We start from the raw sequence: 20,051 nt of genomic DNA, 5'->3' as shown, positions 1-20,051 counted from the left end.
TTGGTTTCTGAAGTATAATACTCTGTGCTTTATCACACTTCAGGCCCTTAGCTCTTGCCATTCCTTCTCACCTTTCATTCCTAGATTAGCGAGCTCTTCATATTTTTAACCACTACTTCCTCAGAAAAACTTTCCTCAAACACTCAGCATGGTAGGTTTTCCCTGCTATGTCCTCTTACCACTTAATTCTTTCATAGCACTTATCACAATCTATAACATTGTTTATTTGTTTACTTATTTTCCATCTCTCCACTAAAATTTAAAACTCAGTGAGGGCAGGGTCTTTTTTGGTCCTGTTAACCAGCGTATTCCTAATACCCCAGAACAAATCTGGCTCCTGGCAGGCATTCAAATAATTGTTAAATGAAGAGATACAAAAGCCCACTGAGTCATTTATGCAAATTAGATGGAGTGGCAGTCTTCTCCACAATTCCCAAGTACAGCTTCCACTTTTCCCTCAACCTCTCATAAAGTCACCGAGTAAATAGAAGGTGAGTTTATTTCTCCAGTCTTGAAATTAACAATTTTCAAGGAAACAAATTATTAGAATAACTAGTGGAGTCATAGACATTTCTAGCTCCATTAGGTAAAAGGAAAGGAAAGAGGACAAGGGTAGAAAGGAGACAAGCCCTCTAAGAAACTGTCCATTCAGTATGTCTGCAGTCAATATGAAGAGATACCCTTTGGAGCTACAGAAAATATTAAATTGAAGTGGATTATGCTTGTTGTTAAAGAAGCTGGTCCACCCGAGCAGCAGCAGAAGACGAAGACTCAAATGTCCATGTAGAGCATCATGGTCCCTGACCAAAGAGACTTCTGGTTCCTCTTGCTCTCCTCACCAAGAGCACAGATGTGTCCAGCAGCAGTATGACAGCAAATGTCTCTATGGCTTCAGGATGAAAATGTCCACACACTGTAAGACCCAAGAAGAAATAGGGAGTGCTCCACACCCAAGGAACTGAAGGTAGGGAAAGACAGTTTTCTTGTGTTTCTGTCATAGAGGTGGACTGATGCTGAAGTCAACTGGTCTATACCAATCTGGAGCATCCACTAGGCGTAACAAGGTGTCTGGTTGTGCATGCGTTAGTGAGGCAGGAGGGGCCAGACCAGTACAGTCAGGGCCCTATTCTTCTAGTGTTGGGTCCACTTGATGCTCTTGAGGTCAATGCCATCCTGAACCATCTCCCAGAGAGGGCTGCCAAAGAGAAGAGGCATTAAGTGAGTGAGGGCTTAGATAGGAAGTGGACAACATTGGCCCCAAGGCCCTGAGCAATGGCTTGCCTCCTTCTGTCCCTGTCTGTCCTCTGCCTCTTGCCCTGGTAGACCCTAACACAGGTGATTAACAAGTCTTTCCCAGCTCCCTGTAAGTCCTTGTCAGCTCTCCTGAGAGCTCCCCACTGCCAACAAACAGGAATAACTAGGTTCCTCAGGCTCAATTGCAGTGGGGCCCTGAGCCAACGGACACCAAACATGGTCATATTTTTGAAGCTTTCATCCCACTTGTAAGAGGCTATGGCCATGGTTTCCCCTGGAGGAACTAAGACCCTTGAGACTTGTATAAGCATCTAGTTTAAGCCTCTCTTCATATGACATGTATAAGCAGCTAGTTTCAGCCCACCACATATTACCCGCTTTTCAGCATTTGTTTCTTGGTTTTGTTCTAGTTCCCAGTTAGGGGTGGAGCTTAACCCTAAATCATCTTGATATGCTGTACCCTTACCCAGTTCTTGCCAGCTTCATCTCCCCAGAGTTGGCCTGTGCTTCCAATATCCCTGGCTCTAATCCAAAAGAATTCCTTGGATCTTAGACCTGAGCATCCCATCTCACACAAGAGCTGCTGCTAAGAAATCTCTGCTAAGCTCTGATCGATCCCCAAGCAGAAGCTTGGATATCTTGGATAATATTCCCAGACCAGATATTACTTCAGTGTGCTATGAATATGGGATTTTACAGTTTAGGTTTCACCAGGTAATTTTATCAAATTTCATTATATTCTTGACTTGCCCCTCTCTTTTACACTAAACATTCCCAGAACGCCTTTCTATTCATGAGATTTTCCATGGCCCTTAAAGTTAGCCATCTCCTTCCTGTCCTTCCTCTTTAGGGAAGGCCACTTATTATTATAGGTTCACAAAATAAGACTCTGAGAGCTAATGGGACCAGGCTGCATTCAGTTTGTAAAGGGTCAGAAGGAATAGGGTGCAGATGCTAAAGCCACATAGATAGGAAACAAAAGGCTTTGCTGGCTGCGTGGTCAGTAGAAATGCCTTGAGTACACCACAGAATACCAGAAAGCGAGGACAAAGGAAGGATCCTGCAGTTGAGCAAGCTATAGACACTTAAGCAATACAGCTAGACCCTACAAAGAAAAATCCAGAACACAGAAAGGCCTGGGAGAGCTCATAAAGGGAAGCAGGGTATATACCTGAAATTCCTCTCTCTACCAATTGGACCAAGAGAATCCTGAAAGTCAAGGTTAACCAAGACAGAGCCAGGCTCTGAAAAAATCTAGAGTCCTCAAGGTTCCCAGGAGGAAGATGAGCTCTGTGGCTACTAGGGGAAGCCCTGGTGCCAGCTGACTGGCCAAGGACCTCATTAACTTTATAAACACATTGATTGATTGATTGATTGATTGATTGATTGATTGATTGACTGACTGAGACAGAGTCTTCCTCTGTCGCCCAGGCTGGAGAACAGTGGTGGGATCTCGGCTCACTGCAAGCTCTGCCTCCTGGGTTCACGCCATTCTCCTGCCTCGGCCTCCCAAGTAACTGGGACTACAGGTGCCCACCACCATGTCAGGCTAACTTTTTTGTATTTTTAGTAGAGACGGGGTTTCATCGTGTTAGCCATGATGGTCTTGATCTCCTGACCTCATGATCCGCCCACCTCGGCCTCCCAAAGTGCTGGGATTACAGGCATAAGCCACCGTGCCCAGCCACAAAAAATATATTTTTAAAATTAGCTAGGTGTGGGGGCACACAGCTGTAGTCCTAGCTACTTGGGAGTCTGAGGCAGGAGGATGACTTGAGCCCAAGAGTCCAAAGTTACAGTGAGCTACAACTGTGCCACTGCACTCCAGCCTGGATGACAGAATGAGACACTTTCTCTAAAGATAATAATAATCATAATGAAGACTACTCCCTGGGCCAGGTGCGGTGGCTTGTGCCTGTAATCCCAGCACTTTGGGAGGCCAAGGCAGAAGAATTGCTTGAGCCCGGGAGTTTGAGACCAGCCTGGGCAACATAGCAAAACTCCGTCTCTACAAAAAATACAAAAACTAGCCAGGCATAGTGGCACATGCCTGTAGTACCAGCTACTTGGGAGGCTGAGGTGGGAGGATCACTTGAGCTTGGGAGGCACAAGTTGCAGTGAGGTGTGATTGTGCCACTGCACTCCAGCCTGGATAACAGAGCAAGAACTTGTCTCCAAAAAAAAAAAAAAAACTACTACCTGCATTACCTGCATTCATCTAGTTCTTTAGTTTGTTTTTGTTTTTTGTTTTGTTTTGTTTTTTTTTTTTTTGAGACGGAGTCTCGCTCTGTCACCCAGGCTGGAGTGCAGTGGTGCGATCTCGGCTCACTGCAAGCTCCACCTCCTGGGTTCACGCCCTTCTCCTGCCTCAGCCTCCCTAGTAGCTGGGACTACAGGTGCCCACCACCACGCCCAGCTAATTTTTTTGTATTTTTAGGAGAGACGGGGTTTCACCATGTTAGCCAGGATGGTCTCAATCTCCTGACCTTGTGATCCGCCCGCCTCAGCCTCCCAGAGTGCTGCTGGGATTACAGGTGTGAGCCACTGCGCCCAGCTTTTTTTTTTGCTTTTTTTTTTTTTTTTGAGATGGAGTTTGGCTCTTGTTGCTCAGGCTGGAGTGCAATGGCGCAATCTTGGCTCAACGCAACCTCCCCCTCCCAGGTTGAAGTGATTCTCCTGCCTCGGTCTCCTAAGTAGCTGGGATTATAGGGATGCGCCACCACGCCCGACTAATTTTTTTGTATTTTAGTAGAGATGGGGTTTCTCCATGTTGGTCAGGCTGGTCTCGAACTTCTGACCTCAGGTGATCTGTCCGCCTCGGCCTCCCAAAGTGCTAAGATTACAGGCGTGAGCCACCCTGCCCGGCCTAGTTCTTTAGTTTTTAAAAACACTTTCTCGGGAGCTGCTGTGGCTTAGGCTGGTTGCCCTGGCACTCGGGGAGGCGAGGCTACACGTTCCAGGCCAACCTGGTCAACATTGATTAAAAAAAAAAAAAAAAAAACACTTTCTCATTGTGAAGACAAGTAGCCAAGAAGATCTACTTTCTTGCTTTGTGGACTCTAAATCCTAAAATCCAAGTACTCTTGAACTTTGGTTTTGGCAGTGTAAACACACAGCCTAAAGACAAGAGGGGAGACAGCACTAGAGTTTCTTCCAAAGGGTCTCTGATACAATATGTATACCTCATTTCTCGAAGACGCTTCACATGCTGAATGCATTTCTCCACTGTGTAGTCCACTTCCTCCTCTGTAGTGAAGCGGCCAATTCCAAACCTGAAAAAAGGCACAGGAGAATGGCTCCTCATCAGAGCTCTGGCACTGGGATAAATTCATTCCGCAAATACTCACTAAGGATCTACGACACAAAAGATATGGAGAGAAGAACATGGTCCTTCCCCTTTAGGGCAGAGTTTCTCAAAACATGGTATACGGATCGGCCGGGCATGGTGGCTCACGCCTGTAATTCCAACAATTTGGGAGGCCAAGGCGGGCAGATCACATGAGGTCGGGAGTTCGAGACCAGCCTGGCCAACATGGTGAAACCCCGTCTCTACTAAAAATATAAAAATTAGCTGGGCCTGGTGGCACACGTCTGTAATCCCAGCTACTCAGGAGGCTGAGGCAGGAGAATTGCTTGAACCTGGAAGTCAGAGGTTTCAGTGAGCTGAGATCATGCCACTACACTCCAGCCTGGGCGACAGAGTAAGACTCTGTCTCAAAAAAAAGGAACATGGTCTACGGACCACCAACATTAAAATTACCTGAGATGTTTTCTACTTCTCCTCCGGACCTAGTGAATCAGAATATCTGAATGTGGGACTCAGATATCATATTTCACAAACTTCCCAGGTGATACTCAGTGAAGTCTGAGAACCACTGCTCTAGAAACTTTCACAAGGTTATGAGAAGAGATAAGGAGAACTTGATTGAGAAAAACTTCAGGGTGGAAAAAGAAAAAAACTGTTAACAGGAGATGAAAAATATAAGAGGATGCCTTTCATAAATGTTGCAGCTCAACTCACTGACCTGATAGAAGAGTGCGCTAAATCCTCATCAGTGCCAATTGCTCTAAGGACATAAGAGGGCTCCAGGGATGCAGAGGTGCAGGCACTGAGGAGAGAGACACGAACCCTGTTCAGTTCATCATCAACATCTACTTTTAGTCACAAACCCTCAGTCTTGTTCCCATGCCCCAGGGCCCTGGAGTCATACCCTGGAGAAAACAAGAGACTTTCTAATCTGACAGAACTAAAGGACCTGATGCTCCCCTGCACATCCTAGGATGTGTGAACCTAGCTCCTCTGGCCCCCATGGTGGATGACTTCCTTAAGCAAGGACGCTGACAAAGTGTGACAAAGCATGATACCACATGGGTTTGACAAGAAGAGGCAGCAGAGGACCATGTGCTCACTTCCCCAGGACACAATACACCATCTGCACCAGCCTGAAGGGCAGCCAAACACTTAGTGGCCTTTGGAGCATCTTCAGTTCTGGAGGCCTGTAACAGAACTGCTAGTGTAACCCCACAACAGATACATACATCCGTTGGGACCATAAAAGGCACAAAATTCTACCCCAGGAAGCCTTCCTAGGGTGGTAAACTTCAGTCTGTACCCAGCTACCCAGCCAACCAAAAAAAGAGAGGCACTTACAAAACGACCTTTACCCTTAATCAAGAGGTCTTGTGCCTATCATCTCCACACTGGGAAGTTTAATAGCCTGTATGACTCTTCTAAGTGGCCCTGCCACAGGCCCTGTCTATGCCATCCAGCTCACCTCCCTGAGGATAAGGCAACGTCCTTCAGTGCCATCAGCAGACTCTCCCCTTCCACATATGCAAAGGAGAGGTTGATACAGCCTGGAGGAAAGAAATACTGTGAGAGAGGTCTCAGAGTCGCAGCCTCTACCGGAATGAGGATAGAAAGAGCAAGTCCATACCGGGATAATGGTGCTCAGGGTCCCCATTCATCACCACATCTGGAAGGCTCTTCATTATATTCTGTATCAGCCGCTCTGCTAACTTTGAGATCCGCTTGTGGTCATACTAACGAGCAGGCAAGGAAGGATTAGGCAGTAACCATCAACCAGCTCAGAAAGACATAGTTTGAGAAGCCCTTCTCCTATAACTAGGAGAAGGCCCCACCTATCCCCATCCTATGTACTCATGGAGACCACTGTATCTCCAGTACTGAGCATAGTGCCTGGTATGCAAAAGGCGCTTGATAACTGGACACAGGGTTCATTTACTTATCCAGAAATAAATGAGCTGATAACTACTAGAAGGCCATGGGTTTTGGAGCCCATAATGTCTCCCTCAGAACAAGGTGCCAGCAACACCAGGACAAGGAAGAGTTTTCTTAAGCCCTCTCTCCCTGCATAGATCTGCCTCAGTCATGCTGAGAAGCCTCTAAATAGGAGACCCAGCACAGGGGAAGAAGTTGTGGGAGGGAACTGCTCTCCCCATACCTCCATCTCTTGCTGTGCCACCTCACACGCAGCCCCCAGCCCCACCACTAAGGGTGTGGGCACTGTCCCAGACCGCATACCCCGCTCCTGCCCCCCTCCACTCTGCAGGGCCTCCACACGCACACGGGGCCGGCGACGGATGTAGATGGCACCAACCCCTGGGAAACAAAGTTTGTTACAAAAAACAGAAAGAGAGAAAAGTAGATAAAATAAAATATTTCTTTCCAAAGGGATCAAAATATTATTTCAACTTTTCTGTAAGCATGAAATTTTTCTAAATAAAAAATTTTAAGGAAAAGAAGAAACAGCAGTAAAAGCATAGTATTTAGTAAAATATTTAACATCTGGAGGATAAATGCCAGAAGGAGTAATGATCAAAATGGTTTAAAGTAGCTCCCTATGCTATATGAAATGCCATCATACATTACAGTATTATTCATAATAGCAAAAATACTGGAAACAACTTAGATGTCCATCATCAGGGTAATGGTCAAATAGATTATGGCATGTCCATACAATGAAGTACCAAGCAGGTGTATAAAAGAATGAGGGGGCCAGGTGTGGTGGTTCACGCCTATAATCCCAACTTGAGGTCAAGGCGGGTGGATCACCTGAGGTCAGAAGTTCGAAACCAGCCTGGTCAACATAGTGAAACCCTCTCTCTACTAAAAATATAAAGATTAGCAAAGCGTGGTAGCAGGCGTCTGTAATCCCAGCTACTCGGGAGGCTGAGACAGGAGATGAACCCAGGTGGTAGAGGTTGCAGTGAGCTGAGATCAAGCCACTGCACTCCAGCCTGGGTGACAGAGCAAGACTCTGTCTCCAAAAAAAAAAAAAGAAGCAGCAGCTTGTTCTGAACTGACAACCATAAAATCTCCAAGATACATTGTTAGAAGACTGGTGAAATCCAAAAAAAAAGTCTGTACTTTAGCTTTAAAAAACAAAGATGTATTGGCGGGGCGCAGTGGCTCACACCTGTAATACCAGCACTTTGGGAGGCCGAGGTGGGCGGATCACTTGAGTTTGGGAGTTCGAGACCAGTCTGACCAACATGGAGAAACCCCATCTCTGCTAAAAATACAAAATTAGCCAGGCTTGTTGGCACATGCCTGTAATCCCAGCTATTAGGGAGGCTGAGGCAGGAGAATCGCTTGAACTCGGGAAGCAGAGGTTGCGGTGAACTGAGATGGCACCATTGCACTCCAGCCTGGGCAACAAAAGCGAAACTCCATCTCAAAAAAAAAAAAAAATGTATTATGGGCCGGACATGGTGTGGCTCACATCTGTAATCCCAGCACTTTGGGCGGCCGAGGCGGGCAGATCACGAGGTCAGGAGTTCGAGACCAGCCTGACCAACATGGTGAAACTCCATAATTATTAAAAATACAAAAATTAGCAGGGCGTGGTGGCACGCACCTGTAATCCCAGCTACTCAGAAAGCTGAGGCAGGAGAATCGCTTGAACTTGGGAGCCAGAGGTTGCACTGAGCCGAGATTGCGCCACTGCACTCCAGCCTGGGCGACGGAGCAAGACTCTGTCTCAAAAAAAAAAAAAAGATGTACTATTAGGTGAAAAATGCAAGATCGAAACAGTGAGTACAGTATGCTATCATCTGGATAAAAAACAAAGCTGGAGGAGAAGTATATATTTGTTTCTAAACACATAGCATAATTGTAGAAAAACCCAAGAAATTGCCTCCCAATAACCAGAGAAAATCAGAAAAAAAAAAAAAAAAAAAAAAAAAAAAAAAAAAAAAATTACCTCCCCAGAAGGGAACTGCATAGCTGGAGGACAGAGGTGAGAGGTACACTTTTGTCTGTGCCTTTTTTTTTTTTCTTTTTTTTGAGACAAGAGTCTTGCTCTGTTGCCCAGACTGGAGTGCAATGGCACGGTCTCAGCTCACTGCAACCTCAGCCTCCTGATTAGCTGGGATTACAGGCACCCGCCACCACACATGGCTAATTTTTGTATTTTTAGTAGAGACGGGGTTTCACCATGTTGGCCAGGCTGGTCTCAAATTCCTGGCCTTGTGATCTGCACGCCTCGGCCTCCCAAAGTGCTGCAATTACAGGCGTGAGCCACTGCGCCTGGCTGTCTGTGCACTTTTTTGTAGCTTTTGAATTTTGAATCACATGAATATTATTTTTTCAAAATAAAATTTAAATTTAAAAAAAATTGGTGGAGCACAGTGGCTCATGACTACAATCCCAGCACTCTGGGAGGCCAAGGAAGGAGAATCACTTGAGACCAGAAGTTTGGGACCAGCTTGAGAAATACAGTGAGACCCCGTGTCTACAAAAAAAAAAAATTAAAATTTAGCTGGGCATGGTGGCATGCACTTATAGTCCCAGCTACTCTGGAGGCTAAGGCAGGAGGATCACTTGAGCCTAGGAGGTCGAGGCTGCAGTGAGCTATGATCGTGCCACTCACTGCACTCCAGGTTGGGCAACAGACTGAGACCTTGACTCAAAAAACCAAAAAACTTAAAAATGTGTATAACCTGTGACTAAACAAGCCGAATTACAGAAATTTTGTGCCAAAATATGAGCATGAGCGTGCAAAGTTATTCACCAAGTAATCAGGGCTTCTGAATAGAATTGGCACTTGACAGTTCTCCCACACAGAAAAACTGTTTATGCTGAGAACAGAGGTACTATAAAAATTAAGGCAGTGGTTTCCAAATCTATCATGAAGGACACCAGATTTTAAATAATAAGCTGGGTGCAGTGGGTCATGCCTGTAATCCCAGCACTTTGGGAGACTGAGGCGGGAGGGTTGCTTGAGGTCAGGAATTCAAGCCTGAATAACATAGTGAAACCTCTATCTCTACAAAAAGTGTTTTAAAAATTAGCCAGGCATTAGGCCGGGCACAGGATTACGCCTGTAATTCCACACTTTGGGAGGCCGAGGGGGGCGGATCACCCGAGGTCAGGAGTTCGAGACCAGCCTGGCCAACATAGTGAAACTCTGTCTTTACTAAAAATACAAAAATTAGGCCGGGCGCGGTGGCTCACGCCTGTAATTTCAGCACTTTGGGAGGCCGAGGCGGGCGGATCATGAGGTCAGGAGATCGAAACCATCCTAACACAGTGAAACCCCATCTCTACTAAAAATACAAAAAAAAAAAAAAAAAATTAGCCAGGCGTGGTGGCAGGCGCCTGTAGTCCCAGCTACTTGGGACACTGAGGCAGAATAATGGCATGAACCCTGGAGGCAGAGCTTGCAGTGAGCCAAGATCGTGCCACTGTACTCCAGCCTGGGTGACAGAGCGAGACTCCATCTCAAAAAATAAAATAAAATACAAAAATTAGCCAGGCGTGGTGGCAGGCACCTGTAATCCCAGCTACTCGGGAGGCTGAGGCAGGAGAATCGCTGGAACCCGGGAGGCGGAGGTTGCAGTGAGCTGAGATCTCACCATTGCACTCCAGCCTGAGGGACAAGAGCGAGACTGTGTCTCAAAAAAAAAAAAAAAAAATTAGCCAGGTGTGGCCAGGCACAGTGGGCCTGTAATCCCAGCTACTCAGGAGGTTGAGGGAGGAAAATCCCTTCAACCCAGTAGGCAGAGGTTGCAGTGAGCCGAGATCACACCACTGCACTCCAGCCAGGGCGTCAGAGTAAGACTTTGTCTCAAAAAAAAAAAAAAAAAGGAAAAAAAAATTAGTCAGGCGTGTTGGTGCACACCTGTAGTGCTAGTTACTGGTAAGGCTGGGGTAGGAGGGTTGCTTGAGCCCAGAACATTGAAGCTGCGGCAAGGTAGGATAGCACCACTGCACTCCAGCCTGAGCAACAGAGTGAGACCTTGTCCCTAAAAAACAAATGAATAAAATAATGTACTAAACTGTATTTATTAAGAATTATTTCATTTCTCCATTTAAAAAAATTCAAGAATCTTATACTATCTGAGTCTATACAGTTCCCAAATTCAAACAGCAAGTGCTCAAATACCATGTCTGGACAGTGAAGAATACATTATCTAAATCTATTTAGATTCTGGACTTGGAAAACAGGAGGTCGGATAATGAGGGACACCTGTACATATGTAAGTGTTGATCAGAGCTTCTGATCAATAAGTTCATTGGTTTTTTGTTTTTTAAATTTTTGTGAGTACACAGGAGGTATATATATTATGGAGTACATGAGTTTTTTTTGTTTTTGAGAGGGAGTCTCGCCTGTCGCCCAGGCAGTGGCGCAATCTCGGCTCACTGCAACCTCCGGCTCCTGGGTTCAAGCGATTCTCCTGCCTCAGTCTCCTGAGTAGCTGGGATTAAAGGCACATGCCACCACACCCGGCTAACTTGTATTTTTAGTAGAGATGGGGTTTCACCATGTTGATCAGGCTGGTCTCGAACTCCTGACCTCGTGATCCACCCGCCTTGGCTTCCCAAAGTGCTGGGATTACAGGTGTGAGCCACCATGCCCAGCCCATGAGATGTTTTAATACAGGCATATAATGTGAAATAGGCACATGATGAAGAATGGGGTATCCAGCCTGAGTTCATTGGTTTTTATCAAAAAGACTTATCTACAATAAAAGCAACATTTTATTAAAAGACAGAATGCTTATTGGGCTTTTTGAAATAATAACTCACAAAAAACACTCTTTACGACCTCTGGGAACCCTTAGAAGAAGCCATCTTCCATAATTCCAGAAGCTATTACACCTACTTCCACAAGGTATACACCCAGATAATACACCCTGCAGACACAAAAAGGGTACCAGCACAGACATCAACCCCAAAAAGGCCCTCACTTGAGAAAGAGGAGTTATATTTTATATTTATATTTTATGGTTACTTTCACAAAACAGAGGACAACAGTCTATTCCCGAGGGTTAAGGGAAAGAGGCATAACTCAAGCTTGAACACATTCCAATAGGACCATAGGGAACAAACATGTATCCTTGAGAGACTAACAGGATAACAGACTATGAAGTCTTCTCAGAATAAACACAAAGATAGCAGGGCATGGTGGCTCACGCCTGTAATCCCAGCACTTTGGGAGGCCGAGACGGGCAGATCACGAGGTCAGGAGATCAAGACCATCCTGGCTAACATGGTGAAACCCCATCTCTACTAAAAATACAAAAAAAATTAGCCAGGCGTAGTGGCGGGCGCCTGTAGTCCCAGCTACTCGGCAGGCTGAGGCAGAAGAATGGCGTGAACCAGGGAGGCGGAGCTTGCAGTGAACCAAGATTGAGCCACTGCACTCCAGCCTGGGCGACTGAGTGAGACTCCGTCTCAAAAAAAAAAAAAAAAAGAACACAAAGAGATGTCAAATCCCATGCAATCTTCCCCTGAGCTATAGCAAGACACTGGGAATGAAGGACTCAAATAGTTGCTCTGCACATCATAGTGGGGAAAACAAGATAGCTGGGACTATCTAGATAAATTTGATTTGACAAAACCCCTTTTTCCTCAACCAAATTAAGATCTACATGCTTGCTAAGGATTTGTTAAAGAGAGCAAGAAAGAATGGCCTGATGTATAGTAACTGCTAAGGTCTACAAACAGGCAAGTGTTTCTGGCTATTGCTAAATGACATTTGCATTCTACAAGGGACTCTGAATGTACAACTTCCTCTGAGAGCAACAGTAGTCCCAAATGACTCTGAAAAACATCTATCAAAGGTCTTGCTGGAAGGTACAGAGAGAAGGAACTCTAGAAGGGGCTGGTACCTTTGGGACCGTAGATTTTGTGACCACTAATGCTCATGAGATCAATTTTCATGTCATTGACATCAAGTGGGATTTTTCCAACAGCCTGGGCTGCATCAGTATGGAAATATACCTTTCTGGAACTGCAAATCCGCCCTGAGGAAACAGGGGAAGACCCACAGCACAATGTTGGAAAGTCATCTGTCAGTGTCCCACAGTGCACTGTGAATTATCTCCACCAATAGTAAATGACCTCTGTCAATATTAAACTCCTCCCCTCCCTCCTTCTACCCCTTCTCCTTCCTCTTTTCGTTCCCTCCTCCCCCTTCCCCCTTCCTCCCTCTCTGTCTCTCAGTAGCTTCCCTTCTTTAGAATAAAAAAGATGAAGGGCAAAGCACCAGATCAAAACACTCCTGATATTCTTATTCATACGATTCTTACCACCTCATTAACACCAGCCTTTCAAAATGTCAGATTACTTTCTAGATCCCTTTTGATTAAAGAAAAACAAACAAAACAAAACAAAATAAAAAAAAAAACACAAGATTAACAGATCTTTGTGCTAATGTGCCTAAAGAAATTACAGGGCGAGGCCGGGCGCGGTGGCTCACGCTTGTAATCTCAGCACTTTGGGAGGCCGAGGCGGGTGGATCCCGAGGTCAGGAGATCGAGACCACGGTGAAACCCCGTCTCTACTAAAAATACAAAAAATTAGCCGGGCGTGGTGGCGGGCGCCTGTAGTCCCAGCTACTCGGAGAGGCTGAGGCAGGAGAATGGCGTGAACTCGGGAGGCGGAGCTTGCAGTGAGCCGAGATTGGGCCACTGCACTCCAGCCTGGGTGACAGAGCGAGACTCCGTCTCAAAAAAAAAAAAAAAAAAAAAAAAGAAATTACAGGGCGAGCTCTATGTGGGGAGAATAAAGAGATGTTCTAAAAGGAAAAAGAGTAGAAGACTCTTTTGTTTTGTGGTTGGTTTTGGCAGCAACTGCAATAAAATTAAAAACCATAAAAGGTGCTAGACCTGGACAGGAGCAGTGGCTCACGCCTGTAATCCCAGCACTTTGGGAGGCCAAGGCGGACGGATCACCTGAGGTTAGGAGTTCGAGACCAGCCTGGCCAACATGGCAAAACCTCATCTCTACTAAAAATATAAAAATTAGCCAGGCATAGTGGTACACACCTGTAGTCCCAGCTACTTGAGAGGCTGAGGCGGTAGGATCATTTGAACCCGGGGGAGGAGGTTGCAGGGAGCTGAGATCACACCACTGCACTCCAGCCTAGGTGACGGAGTGACACTCTCTCTCAATGAAAAAAAAAAAAAAAAATGGTAATAGACCTGGATTCAAATACTGCCTATGACACTTCCAATGTCCTTGAACAAAGTACTTAGGCTCTCTTTCCCTTGATTTCCTAACTACACTCCACAGAGTATTACAGCTCTCAGTTTACTACCTCATACAGACCCCCATGGTGGGCAGGGATCAGGGATAAGCCATGATACTCACCTATTTCTGCAATAGGCTGCTTCACTCCAATCTCATTGTTCACAGTCATGACTGACACCAGGCTAGTATCTGGCTGGATAGCAGCCTCTAGTTCCTAGGGATATGCAAGAGTAAGGTGACTAGATAGTACAAAGTCCTCCTAAATCAGAATATAGGCAAACTTAGTTATGAAAAGGAGTCTTATACTACATACCTATCTGAATAGTTAACTAAAAACAGTGACAACACAAAATATTGGTAAGGATGCACAGACTCTGAATGGTTCATACATTGTTAGTGGGAATGTAAATGTCACAGCCACTTTGGAAAAGAGTTTGACAGTTTCTGTTTCTCATCAAACTAAACATGAAATTACCATACAACCCAGTAACTGTACGCTTGGGCATTTATCCCAGAGAAATGAAAAATTAAATTCACAAAACATCTTACACAAATGTTCACAGTAACTTTATTCATAATAGCAAAGACCTAGAAACTACCCAGATTCCTTCAACAGACGATTTTGGTACATCCATAACATGGACTACTACTTATCAATCAAAAGGAACAAACTACTGACACATGCAGCAGTGAATGAATTCCCGAAGACTTATGATTAGTGAAAAAAGCCAATCAAGGCCAGGCGCAATGGCTCATGCCTGTAATCCCAGCACGTTGGGAGGCTGAGGTTGGTGGGTCACCTGAGGTCAGAAGTTCGAGACCAGCCTGGTTTACAAGGAGAAACCCTATCTCTACTAAAAATACAAAAATTAGCTGGGCCTGGTGGCGCACACCTGTAGTCCCAGCTACTTCGGAGCCTGAGGCAGGAGAAATGCTTAAACCCACGTTGCAGTAAGCCGAGACTGCACCACTGCAATCCAGCCTGGGTGACAAAGTGAGACTCTGCCTCAAAGAAAAAAAAAAGAAAGGCCAGGTATGTTGGCTCATGCCTGTAATCCCAGCACTTTGGGAGGCTGAGGCAGGCGGATCGCAAGGTCAGGAGATTGAGACCATCCTGGCTAAAGGTCAGGAGATTGAGACCATCCTGGCTAACACAGTGAAACTCTGTATCTACTAAAAATACAAAAAATTAGCTGGGTGTGGTGGCGGGTACCTGTAGTCCCAGCTACTCGGGAGGCTGAGGTAGAAGAATGGCGTGAACCTGGGAGGCGGAGCTTGCAGTGAGCGGAGATCACGCCACTGCACTCCAGCCTGGGCAACAGAGCAAGATTCCATCTCAAAAAAACAAAAAACAAAACAAAAAAACAAAAACAAAAACAAAAAAGCCAATCCCAGAAGGTTACATACTGTATGATTCCATTCACATGACAGTATGAAATGACAAAATTAAAGAAACTGCCAGCCGGGTGTGGTGGCTCACAAATGTAATCCCAGTACTTTGGGAGGCGGAGGCAGGTGGATCAGAAGGTCAGAAGTTCAAGACCAGCCTGGCCAAGATGGTGAAACCCCGTCTCTACTAAAAATACAAAAATTAGCTGGGCGCAGTGGCAGGCACCTGTAATCCCAGCTACTTGAGAGGCTGAGGCAGGAGAATCGCTTGAACCCGGGGGGCAGAGGTTGCAGTGAGCCGAGATCAAGCCACTGCACTCCAGCCTGGGCAACAGAGTGAGACTCCATCTCAAAAAAATTAAAAAAAAAAAAAGGCCAGGCACGGTGGCTCACACCTGTAATCCAAGCACTTTGGGAGGCTGAGGCGGGCGTATCACAAGGTCAAGAGATCAAGACCATCCTGGCTAACATGATGAAACTTTGTCTCTACTAAAAATACAAAACATTAGCCAGGCGTGGTGGCACGCACCTGTAGTCCCAAGCTACTCGGGAGGCTGAGGCAGGAGAATCGCTTGAACCTGGGAGGCAGAGGTTGCAGTGAGCCAAGATTGCACCACTGAACTCCAGCCTGGGCAACACAGTGACACTCCATCTCAAAAAAAAAAAAAAGAAATTGCTGGGTATGGTGGCTCATGCCTGTAATCCCAGCACTTTGGGAAGCCAAGGCGGGCAGATCACCTGAGGTCAGGAGTTCGAGACCAGCCTGACCAACATGGTGAAACCACTGCTCTACTAAAAATACAAAAATACCTGGGCATGGCGGCGGGTGCCTGTAATCCCAGCTACTCGGGAGGCTGAGGTAGGAGAATTGCTTGAACCCAGGAGGCAGAGGTTGCAGTGAGCCAACACTGTGCCATTGCACTCCAGCCGGGGCAACAAGAGCAAAACTCTGTCTCACAAATAAACTAAACTAAACTAACCTAAACTAAACTAAACTAAACTACAATACAATAGGCTGTGTGTGGTGGCTCATGCCTGTAATCCCAGCACTTTGGGAGGCCAAGGCGGGCAGATCACGAGGTCAGGAGAGCAAGACCATACTGGCTAACACAGTGAAACCCCATCTCTAAAAATACAAAAAATTAGCCGGGCGTGGTGGCAGGCGCCTATAGTCCCAGCTACTTGGGGAGGGGCTGAGGCAGAAGAATGGTGTGAACCCGGGAGGCGGAGGTTGCAGTGAGCAGAGATCGCGCCACTGCACTCCAGTCTAGGCGACAGAGCAAGACTCCATCTCAAATAAATAAAATAAAATAAAATAAAATAAAATAAAATAAAATAAAATAAAATAAAATAAAATAAAATAAAATAAAATAAAATAAAATAAAATAAGGGCCAAGCATGGTGGCTCACGCCTGGAATCCCAGCACTTTGGAAGGCTGAAATAGGTGGATCATTTGAGGTCAGGAGTTTGTGACCAGCCCAGCCAACACGGTGAAACCTTGTCTCTACTAAAAATACAAAAATCTGTGGAGCATGGTGGCAGACACCTGTAATCCAAGCTACTTAGGAGGCTGAGGCAGGAGAATCATTTGAACCCAGGTGGCAGAGGTTGCAATGAGCCAAGTTCACACCACTGCACTCCAGCCTGTGTGACAGAGCAAGACTCCATCTCAATAAAAAATAAATAAAAATAAATATAGCTGGGGACGGTGGCTCATACCTACAATCCTAGCACTTTGGGAGGCTGAGATCAGAGGATAGCCTGAGCCAAGGAGTTTGAGACCAGCCTTGCAACATAGGGAGACCCTGTCTCTCTTTTCTTCAGATGGAGTCTTGCTCTGTTTCCCAAGCTGGAGTGCAGTGGTGGGGTCTCACTCGCTGCAACCTCCGCCTCCCAGATTCAAGCAATTCTCCTACCTCAGCCTCCTGAATAGCCAAGATTATGGGCAGATGCAACCACACCCGGCTAATTTTTGTATTTTTAGTAGAGATGGGGTTTCACCATGTTGGCCAGGCTAGTCTCGAACTCCTGACTTCAGGTGATCCACCCACCTTGGCCCCCAAAGTGCTGAGATTATAGGCATGAGCCACAGCACCTGGCCAAGGGGAGACGCTGTCTCTACAAAAAGAAAAAAGAAAAAAATTAGCTGGGCATCATAGCCTGCGCCTATAGTCCCAGCTACTCAGGAAGGAGGCTGAGGTGGGAGGATCATTTGAGCCTAGGAGGTCAAGGCTGCTGTAAGCCTTGGTGGTTCCAGAGCAAGTTCCTGTCTCATTCATAAATAAATATATAGCCAGGTGTGGTGGCACGCGTCTCTAGTTCTAGCTGCTTAGGATGCATAGGCACAAGAATCGCTTGAACTTAGAAGGTGGAGGCTGCAGTGAGCCGAGATCCTGTCACTGCACTCCAGCCTGGGCAAGAGAGCAAGACTGTGTCTCATAAAAAAAATTATATATTATATATATAAAATATTATATAAAAATATATATATATATATATATATATATATATGGCAGCTGGGCGCGGTGGCTCACGCCTGTAATCCCAGCATTTTGAGAGGCCGAGACGGGCGGATCACCTGAGGTCAGGCGTTTGAGACCAGCCTGACCAACATGGTGAAACCCCGTCTCTACTAAAAATACAAAATTAGCCAGGTGTGGTAGCGCATGCCTATAATCCCAGCTCCCAGCTACTGAGGAGGCTAAGTCAGGAGAATTGCTTGAACCTGGGAGGTGGAGGTTGCGATGAGCTGAGATTGCGCCACTGCACTCCAGCCTGGGCAACAAGAGCAAAACTCCGTCTCAAAAAAATAAACTAATTAAATAAAATAAATATGTATATACAAATAAGAAAGAAAAAAAGGCTGGGCGCGGTGGCACACGCCTGTAATCCCAGCACTTTGGGAAGCCAAGCCGGGTGGATCACCTGACCTCAGGAGTTCGAGACCAGCCTAACATGGTGAAACCCTGTCTCTACTAAATATAAAAATAAACAGCCGGGCATGGTGGCACATGCCTGTAATCCGAGCTACTTGGAGGCTGAGACGGGAGAATCGCTTGTACCTGGGAGTCAGAGGTTGCACTGAGCTGAGATTGCGCCACTGCACTCCAGCCTGGGTAACAAGAGTGAAACTCCATCTCAAAAAAAAAAAAAAAAAAAAAAGAAAGAAAAAAAAGGAAAAGGAAAAAATAAGGTAAGTAGATCAAAGTGGGGTATGTGAGGAAAGGCTCAAGACAGGATTGGTGATGGGCGGGGTGGTTCACACCTATAATTCCAGCACTTTGGGAGGCCAAGGCAGGCAGATCACCTGAGGTCGGGAGTTCAAGACCAGCCTGACCAACATGGAGAAAACCTGTCTCTACTAAAAATACAAAATGAGGCCGGGCGCGATGGCTCACGCCTGTAATCCCAGCACTTTGGGAGGCCGAGGCGGGCGGATCACGAGGTCAGGAGATCGAGACCATCCTGGCTAACACAGTGAAACCCTGCCTCTACTAAAAATACAAAAAAATTAGCTGGGCGTGGTGGCAGGCACCTGTAGTCCCAGCTACTTGGGAGGCTGAGGCAGGAGAATGGCGTGAACCCGGGAGGCAGAGCTTTCAGCGAGCCAAGATCATGAAACTGCACTCCAGCCTGGGTGACAGAGCGAGACTCTGTCTCTAAAAAAAATAAAATAAAATAAAAATACAAAATGATCCGAGCAAGGTGGCACATGCCTGTAGTCCCAGCTACTTGGGAGGCTGAGGCAGAAGAATCACTTGAACCCACAAGGCAGAGGTTGCAGTGAGCTGACATCAAGCCACTGCACTCCAGCCTGGGCCATAAGAGCGAAACTCTGTCTCAAAAAAAAAAAAAGGACAGGATTAGCAAGGACCATTACGGAGATGTGAAGGCTAGTGTGGCTGGAACAGGTTTTTTTATGAAGGGGCGCGGTGGTCAGCAATACTAAAAAGTAGGTTAGCAGCCGGGCGCAGTGGCTCATGCCTGTAATCCCAGCACTTTGGAAGGCCGAGGCGGGTGGATCACGAGGTCAGGAGATCGAGACCATCCTGGCTAACATGGTGAAACCCTGTCTGTACTAAAAGTATAAAAAATTAGCCGGGTGTGGTGGCGGGCACCTATACTCCCAGCTACTCAGGAGGCTGAGGCAGGAGAATGGCGTGCACCCAGGAGGCAGAGGTTGCAGTAAGCCGAGATCGCGCCACTGCACTCCAGCCTGGGCAACAAAGCAAGATTCCGTCTCAAAAAAAAAAAAAAAAAAAAAAGTAGGTTACCACCAAAATGTTGTATAAAACCAGTATTACCCTGATAACAAAACCAGAAAAGGGTATCAAAAAAAACTACAGATCAACATCCCTGGCTAGGCACGGTGGCTCATAACTGTAATCCTAGCACTTTTGGAGGCTGAGGTCCTGGTCTCAAGTCCAACCCTCCCCCACTTCAGCCTCCTAAAGCACTGGGGTGTATTGAATTTTCACAATGATGCCAGGACTATTCAATAGGGAAAATCAGTCTTTTCAACAAATGGTGCTGGGACAACTGGATAGTCACAAGCAGAAGAACGAAATTGACTATTATCTAATACTATATACAAAAATTAATTCAAAATGGATCAAAGACCTAAATGTAATAGCTAAAACTATAAAATTCTTAAAGGGAAACACAGGCTGGGCACGGTGGCTCACGCCTGTAATCCCAGCACTTTGGAAGGCTGAGACAGGCGGATCACCCGAGGTCAAGAGTTCGAGACCAACCTGGCCAACATGGTGAAACCCCGTCTCTACTAAAAATACCAAAAATTAGCCGGGCGTAGTAGCAGCCGCTTGTAATCCCAGCTACTCAGGAGGCTGAGACAGGAGAATCATTTGAACCCAGGAGGTGAAGGTTGCAGTGAGTCAAGATCAC

At 46.1% G+C, this 20,051-nt stretch overlaps 1 protein-coding gene across 5 annotated transcripts in view; it reads right to left on the bottom strand.

The window, feature by feature from the left end:
- Positions 1 to 481: 481 nt before the first annotated feature.
- The window catches only part of NFS1 (NFS1 cysteine desulfurase), a 34,523-nt gene continuing 14,953 nt past the window's right edge, over positions 482 to 20,051 (bottom strand). For all 5 annotated transcript variants that reach the window (XM_032143027.2, XM_032143025.2, XM_032143021.2 and 2 more), the window contains 8 exons: positions 13,877 to 13,970; positions 12,394 to 12,528; positions 6,720 to 6,877; positions 6,192 to 6,297; positions 6,030 to 6,111; positions 5,280 to 5,363; positions 4,437 to 4,526; positions 482 to 1,195 (listed from right to left, as the gene is read on the bottom strand). In XM_032143027.2, the coding sequence (XP_031998918.1) occupies positions 1,132 to 1,195; positions 4,437 to 4,526; positions 5,280 to 5,363; positions 6,030 to 6,111; positions 6,192 to 6,297; positions 6,720 to 6,877; positions 12,394 to 12,528; positions 13,877 to 13,970 (813 nt within the window). In that variant the 3' untranslated portion in view covers positions 482 to 1,131. The remainder of the gene's footprint in view (positions 1,196 to 4,436; positions 4,527 to 5,279; positions 5,364 to 6,029; positions 6,112 to 6,191; positions 6,298 to 6,719; positions 6,878 to 12,393; positions 12,529 to 13,876; positions 13,971 to 20,051) is intronic.

This window comes from Hylobates moloch, unplaced genomic scaffold (assembly GCF_009828535.3).
Source record: "Hylobates moloch isolate HMO894 unplaced genomic scaffold, HMol_V3 SCAFFOLD_21, whole genome shotgun sequence".
Taxonomy (NCBI): domain Eukaryota; kingdom Metazoa; phylum Chordata; class Mammalia; order Primates; family Hylobatidae; genus Hylobates; species Hylobates moloch.
This window is presented reverse-complemented; position numbering and strand designations above follow the sequence as displayed.